At 38.7% G+C, this 7,804-nt stretch overlaps 1 protein-coding gene and 1 pseudogene across 2 annotated transcripts; one reads left to right on the forward strand and one right to left on the reverse strand.

Annotated features, from left to right (window-relative positions):
• Positions 1–1,088: 1,088 nt before the first annotated feature.
• LOC122082840 (cysteine-rich and transmembrane domain-containing protein WIH1-like) lies at positions 1,089–2,213 on the forward strand. Of its 2 annotated transcripts, none has more exons than XM_042650626.1 (3): positions 1,089–1,382; positions 1,557–1,746; positions 1,870–2,213. In XM_042650626.1, the coding sequence occupies exons 1-3, from the start codon at positions 1,364–1,366 to the stop codon at positions 1,913–1,915; spliced, it is 255 nt and encodes an 84-aa protein (XP_042506560.1). In that variant the 5' UTR covers positions 1,089–1,363; the 3' UTR covers positions 1,916–2,213. The 2 variants fall into 2 exon arrangements, with proteins under 2 accessions (XP_042506560.1, XP_042506561.1); XM_042650627.1 differs by having other exon boundaries at positions 1,097–1,382; positions 1,560–1,746.
• Positions 2,214–3,102: 889 nt separating this feature from the next.
• The window catches only part of LOC122082483, a 5,544-nt pseudogene continuing 842 nt past the window's right edge, over positions 3,103–7,804 (reverse strand).

Raw genomic sequence — 7,804 nt, forward strand, 5'->3', positions numbered from 1 at the left:
TAGTTTTAGTTTTCAAAAATGTATGCTCCTTAGAATGATGAGGAGGGTCTATGGACACTGTAGACTATACACTTCATATATTCACGGGATTGTTGAAGTCTTGGGAGTGCTTCTTAATTCTTGACAAAAGAGAATGGTGGTGGATTATGGATTTGGTCCTCTTTACTTGGTGAGAGGATTAGGTCCTCATACAAAAATCAATCTCTCACTGAACTAATCCATGTAGAAGAAATCTACTCAAGGAAAAATCTTGTGATAAACTCCATTTGTGTGGATCAGATCGTACAAAATTGATTCTCGTACGGAAACCTGATCTATACTCTTTTACCTAATCAATTGTTTTCCCAATCATGGAAGAAACCTAAAGAAAGTTCAATCAACAGCCATCATTAATTCACATTGAAACAGTCGAGGACACTTAAAAAAAAAAAAAGTGTTTTGTCATATTAATTGTAAAATCAAACCAATTCGTAATTAAGAGTAGTGGAATGTAATGTATTAACTAGGTCTTGTCACATTGCGTGCTCTTCCTCTTGAACGTACGTGACAAATCGGATTGGTCAAACCATGTGATGTGGTTGGTTCACTTGAAGCCCCAAAGGGTGGAAGGAAGGAATCCGAATTCCCAACAGAAGAGAGATCAGAAAGTGGCCCCGCCCCGTTAAGGTGATGTCACATTTTATTGATTAAACTGGTAAAGCCCCTCCACCCGATATATCCAATTGACCAAATGCCCTCCCCAAATGGGGTTGGGTTTCCGTGTCCTACAATCTTACTCGGTTCCCCTAATCACATTCGTTTCCGACAAATCATAAATTCATAATGTGGCAGGCAGGTGTGATGAGATCGATAATGAGAGAGAGAGAGAGAGAGAGAGAGAGACGCGTAACAATTAATCATCCAAATTTATTTATTTATCATTATTATTATTATTATTATTATTATTATTATTATTATTATTGCCTCATTGCCTCATTGCCTCATTGCCTCCTACTACGTACTTGGGATCATACTTAATTTGGTTTACGCGTTTTACATTCGCCGCCTCATCAAATAGAGCGAAAACCTCTTCCTCCTCTCTACTGCTAAGGAAACCGACCATACTTCATCCACACATTTCGATCCTTCCTAGCTACTTCCTTCCTACTCCCCACAACTTATATATAACTAAGGCCATACCCCCTACCTCTCTTACACCCAATTCTCTCGCTTATTCACATCATCATCATCATCATCATCATCATCATCTTCTCCTTCCTTCATCTACTCTCTCTCAAACTAATTAATACCCACAATTCGAAGTTAATTACTCTTCCTCTGTATTAATCCATTTTCATTTACTACTACCGTACGTTACTACGACATGTCTCAGCAGTCTGCAGGTAAAATTTCTTCAAATTTTGATTTGTTTTTTATTGATTCAGAGACCCGTACGTACGTTTGGGATCCCTTTTATTTATTATTAATCAACTCTATTTGCTACTTCTTCGATCTTCTTCTTCTTATTGTTATGATCGATTCTAATGGTTTTGGATCTGTTTTGTTTATCTTATCAGCAGTAGTGTATCCTCCACCTACACAGTCCTACCCACCACTAGGGCAAGGGGGATACCCTCAAGGACCTTATGTAGTAGCTCCACCGCCTTCTGGTTATCCCACTAAGGATGGCTATGGTTATGGTTATCCACAGCAAGCTGCTGCTCCACCTGAAACCAGGAGCAAGGGTGATGGGTTCTGGAAGGGATGGTTAGTATAATTTCTTCAATCCCTTCCCTTAGCTTCTCTTCCCTCCTCTCCTCTGGTTTCTTCAAACTTAATAAGAGTTCTCCTTTTTGACACTTATTCTTTTCTTTTCGGTTTGCTTTGCAGTTGTGCTGCCTTGTGTTGCTGCTGTGTTTTGGACATGTGCACTTGACGGACTACTGATCGATCATGGAGATGATAGATAGATAGAATTAGGCTTCTTCAATTCGCTAGCTGTTTTGTGTTCATCCCCTACCTGTTTTCTCTTTTTTATTTATTTATTTATTTATTATATCCATTTTAGGGAGGGATTAATGTTCTTATTTATTTATTTATTTCAGTCAGTCATATATATATATATATATCCATCTCCTTGTGTCCCTCTCTTTCGGACTTTTGTATTCTATTCTTTTAAACAGTGATCATGTTCCAGTTAAATAATATATGATTCAGTTTCTTTATAAACAAAACAAAAGCCCTCACTTGGATGCATTTTCTTAATGAAATTAAAGTAGTCTAACAGTGCCAGAGCCTCATTCCTCCTTTAGTGTGGAATAAGGTTCATATATATTCCTTCTTCTCACCCCTCCCCCTTCACCCTTCCCCCTTCCCCCTTCCCCCTTCCCCCTTCCCCCTTCAAGCCAAATCTACAGGACTTGAAAGAAAAAAAAAAAAGTGTTAATGTTTACTTCTTTTTATTCTAATTTTCTATGGTTTTGACCTGCCAATTACTAACCTATTCTGATCTGATTCGAATCAAAATCACAAGAGGCTGCTCATATGCCCGATTCTGGGTTTCAAAATAAACCTTTCCTAATAATAAATAAATAAAACAAAGGTTGACTATATTATAAAAAAAAAAAAAAAAAAAAAGATCCTTGTATGTCTACAAAACCTACACCTCTGTGTACTCATGAAATGCCATTCTTTTCGACTTTGGATTAGGTTCTCGTACGAGAATCATTTTCATACGGTGTCTAATCCACATTTAGAATCCAATCAATGTGAAAGCTTGTTGTAAGAAGAGAGAATGAGTGGATTCCTTATGTAGATCAAGCACCACCGTACGAGAATGGTTTTCATAAAAGACCTGATCCAGAGTCATTCTTTCCCTACGCATTATTTGTAAGGTGTCTGAAAGGTTGTAACCCTTTCAAAACCTGTATAAACTCAACGCAACTCAACTCTCATGCAGCATGTTCCAGATACGAACAAATCATAATGGCTTTGTAGATTGAAGAGTGTATTCTCTTTATTATCCTTTTCTGAAAGGCTCTACAGTTTCTGGAACACAATTTTCAAGCTAATTCAGTAACCAGTGATTTATCTCTGAATGAAACAACTGAGCTATAATGAGACTAGTCACAGACCAAAATATCAGTAAGTCATGCAAATTGTCCACATATGGAACTGGGCAAGCATCACCTGCAATATAAATTACAGTTTCTGAAAAGAAAATTGGACCATTGTACAGAGCAGTATGATTACAGTAGAAAAGGGGTATGGGGCCAGGAGGGAAGGGCAGGTAAGTTTTATCCTTGCTGGTGCTTCACTGGCAATGAAGCCTGATGATGCATATGAGCAAAGGTAGAATACCTATGCTGGTGTCCTGCAATGGAAAAATATGTTCAGTTCCCTTCTAACAGCTTTTGCACCCACTTTGGCAGAAGATGTGTATCTTTGGGCAGGAACCATGTTGCATGTCTGCAGAGATCACTCCCACCAAACATTGTTTCTGAAGAATGAGATGGATATAACGAGGAATATTTTTTCCGCCTCTTGGTTTTGAAGTTCATGACTATTGCAATGAACGAACCTGAATGCTTCTTTCCTTTAAAAATCATAAATTTCAGAAAGCAAGCAAAATCTCATAATGGTGCCTCCGCCACAAATCCTTCATCCAGGAAGAGGTTGCTGGCCAACTCAGTAGGTGAACCATAAAGAATATTGTATACCCTGTTCATCTATTTCTAATCGTCAGTGTCCATCTCCTCATCCTGCTCGGAAGGTGGAGTTGAATCCATTCTGCTGCTGTTGTCATCTGATTCTGGCTCCTCATCCAGATCAGTTTCATCATCTGTCCACTCTTTTTCATCAACTCCAGCACTGCCTAACTTAAGGGAAACTGTTGAAAGGCCATGCTCCATCCACTTAGGGCACTCATCTTCTCCATACAACAATTGGCCATCTCTACCCTTCACTGGATTTGGAATGTCTACAAATCCAGGGGTTCTACAAGAACATTCTGGAAGTGGATGAGAAAGTGTTAATTAATATGGGTCGGATTGAGTTTCGACTCGGTTCCTCCGTGGGTTGCCCACTTAGGGTAATCATAGACCCATTAGGATTGGGAACCCTAGTTAGTCAATTCTCTATAAATAAAAGGGTTTTGGCCACAAAGCCAATTAGGGTTTTGACCTAATCTCTTTCTCCCTATTTTCTTCTATCTCTCCCAAGTGTGTGTCTCCAAGGATCTCCATTGCAATCTTTGGATAATATTGCCTAGCAAGATTGTCGCAATCTTCCGTTCGTCGCTGTTCATGCGGATCGACGCGTGGTGCAACCTGATCCATTCCGCTGCGAGAAAAACTGTATTGAGGTATTCCCCTGATACCCATTTTCTTTATGTTTTAACATAAAGGAATGATGTCGGTTTTGATAGGAGGAACTCCCTTATAAGGCCGTCCTCAGCCAAGCTTTTGTTGAGATGTTCTCTCATTGAAAGTGTCCAATTAAGCTTTGGATCGTATGGACGATCATGTGTATATACCATTAATTAAGTGTCCAAGAATTTTTCTGTTTACAAAACCAGGAAGCACAATCAAAAAATAATCCAGTCAGATAACATCATAGAGTAATGCGAATTCTGCCAGCACAAATGAATAACCTTGAAAACAACCTTACAAGTTCAGATGAGTAAAAGCTGTTTATCCACCAAAAAAAGAAAATCTTTTTTCTCTCTTTCTTGTCCCCCTCAATGAATGCCAAAATAACAGCAATGAGTAAGACAAGAACAATCACTATTTCCCAAGAGGAACAGAGAACTGAACAAGAAAATATTTTCAGATTGCCAATATCCTTTTTCCCACTTCAGATAACTTCAGAAAGTCACAAATTAGAAAAAAAGAGGGAGTACTGCCAAATGAGAATCAGCAGGGAATTCATTGGAATCTAAATATTTGAAAAGTAAGCATGACTAGAATAAATATAGAGAGAATTTAGCAAAAATAGGGGTGAAAATGAAGTGATCAAGACATCGTAGGAAAAAAATAACTCTCTTTTTGAGTTATTTTTTTCTGGGAGGGGTGGTGGGTGCCATAGAAAGATACCTCTCGAATGATAGTTTTCATTATCAAGGGGTCAATCTTAAATAAATAAGACAAAATTAAGAAAAGTGTTGCTCATAGATTTAGAGCAAGTTGGATGAAATGGAGAAGTGTTTTAGTGTGTAATGCAATAGATAAATTCCACTAAAACTTACAAAGGAGAATTCCAAAAGACCAGTTATAACTTAGAAGACCAACAATGTTAGACAAAGAAACGATAAATAAATAAAATTAGTGAAGTAAGATGGTATGTCAAGATGGATGAGTGAAAAAGGCTGAAAATAAAAAATAAGACATGAAAAATTCAAAGTGATACAGGTATAGAGAGCATCATGTAATGTGTTAAGAGCATTGGCAAGGGAGGCCATTAATTGTAGCAGTAAAGAGAAATGATATTTAGACTATGACTAGAGGAGTAAAAAGACCTAGGGTAGATAAAAACTGACTTGGGCAGACAAAAGATATAAATGGACTAGGCTTGACAACTGTTATTTCCATCGCACAAAGACTGCTTGTGGTATTTATATGAAGTTTCCAAGGAAAAAGATGAATCGACTCCCTACCTCCACATTGGAAATGTTGTTGTGAAGCTTTTTTTTTTTTATAGAAATATGTTGTTGTGAAGCACAGGAGGAAAAACATGTAGGCACTACAAATTTAATTGATAACTAAGGAACAACATGGAAACTACAGAAAACGATTATTTAAGGAATTCAAATATTGGAATGAATTTCAGAAGTCATTCAGCCCTAGAAATAACAAGAATGTTTTAAAGGCTTACATCATCCCAGATTGAAATGAGATCCTCAGGTGAGTGGTTCTTGGCCCTCTCAATGTCCATGATTGAGAGTGGTTTGGGTTGCAGAGGAGTAAACCCATCACCAAATCTGGAATTTCTACAGAAACCGTGTGAACCGCACTAAAAGAAATCACCTGGAATCAACAGCTTCTGCAATTTCTGCTGATTTGTTTGATGGGTGAAGCTGCTAAAAGGGAAATTCTGCATTAAAGACTGCTGAACAGAGTAGACACTGAAGATGTCATAGACCCCAAAAACATAAATATCAAAATTGGATTCAAAAAGGATGTTGGACATCAAAGAGATCACAACACATCGGATCATATATTCAAACTTCCAAACCCCATAATACACAAAACATGAAAAAATCTGCAGCATAAGCAACCAAACTTTTTGACATGATCATGTTAACCACTCCTCTCACTTTCTTTATGCCCATAGATATAAACACTATAACCCACTAATATTTTAATAGCTGTGAAAATTCAGCCCAGCTTGTCTCACCAAATGCTGAAAAAGCAGAACACAAATCCTGTATCAAATTAGCTGCCTAAGAAACTGTATGAGAAAAGACTTGTCACCTAGAGTAAGCTGCATGGCATATTTGTAGTTGTGCTTCTTTAGCCAGTATGCTTTAGCAGCTAAAAGTTCAAATCTGCAAACCTTTGCCCAACAGCAGAGGCAAGAGCCCCTTCGCCAACACTAGCAAGCCCTTCAACCACCCTTTGCCTGACTCTGATGTAAGGTATAAATCCTCTCTGCCATTTTCATCACCACCTTTCCTGCCAAAATAAACTCTTTCCTCTCTAAACATCCCTTAACCACCATCTCATAAGCTTCAAACCCAACGCTGCAACCAGTTTTCTCCAAAAACTCAACCATGTCAACAGCTCTCACTATCTCCCTGTTTGCTCTCATTGCTGCAACTGTCTTAATGACTGTCCCTTGCTTCGGTATCAACCCAAATTTTGTAACCATTTCGCTCATCAGCTCAGCTACATCCAACAGTCTTTCTGGCCTTACACGTTACCCCAATAATTGTCTCATCGCTCTCTGAATCAGGATTACTTCCAGCCCCATCCATGCTCATTAAAACCTTGATCGCCTCGGCTGATTGATCAACAGCACAGAGGGATGAAAGAAGGTAATTACAGGTGTTGCAATCAGGGTGGTACCCAATTGATCGCATCTCATTCAAGATATCTGAAACAGATTGGGTTTGGCGGTGGTCAAGCCATGCAGATGATGGGGAGAGCTGAGCTTGTGGAACTGGCGTGCAGCCAGATTGCAGAATGTGTTGAATGATCTCAAGGGCAAGGGGAAGAGGATTTGTATTTGCAAGGGTGTGGGAGAGGAGATAATCATAGGCAGTTCTAGGATGAGAGCGTGGTCTAAGGAGAAAGGACTGGAGAATTTTATCAATGACTTTGGTTCTGAAGTCATCAGGGAAAGAAGAAAGGAAGGAGATGGGATTAGAGTTTTGCTTGGTGGAAGAGCGGTGGGGGTGGAGAGGACAGGAGGTCAGGAATTTGTTCATAAGCTTCTGATTCAACCGCAACTTTGACTGTTTCTTCGAGCGTCCGTGAGGCAGGGATTAAGCGAAAGATGGCAGGCTGGAAACCGGAGTAGCATAGACTAAGAAGAGATTTGCAAAACTTTTCAGCTGGTCCAAATCCGATTGCCATGTTTGAATTTGAGAGAGAGTTTATAGTTGCATATATGCAATTTTGTTCTTAACATCTCATCTCATAAAATTATGTCACTTCGACCATAAACTCCAGAATCAAGTGAATCTTTTCTTCTAAAAGCATCCTGTAGTGCAAATTTCATCAAATAAGGCGGCCTTGCCCAATAGCCTGTGGATTTTTAAAACCAAAATCAGCAGAGAGCAAGAAATTTCAATGCCTTTCTTTTTTTTTTTTTTTTTTTTTTTTTT

The sequence above is a fragment of the Macadamia integrifolia genome, chromosome 6 (genome assembly GCF_013358625.1).
Source record: "Macadamia integrifolia cultivar HAES 741 chromosome 6, SCU_Mint_v3, whole genome shotgun sequence".
Taxonomy (NCBI): domain Eukaryota; kingdom Viridiplantae; phylum Streptophyta; class Magnoliopsida; order Proteales; family Proteaceae; genus Macadamia; species Macadamia integrifolia.

Excerpts from the sequence above, each read along its gene's own strand:
- LOC122082840 (XM_042650626.1), top strand. Across the intron at positions 1,747-1,869 it reads GATGGGTTCTGGAAGGGATG|TTGTGCTGCCTTGTGTTGCT; the intron begins GTTAGTATAATT and ends TTTGCTTTGCAG.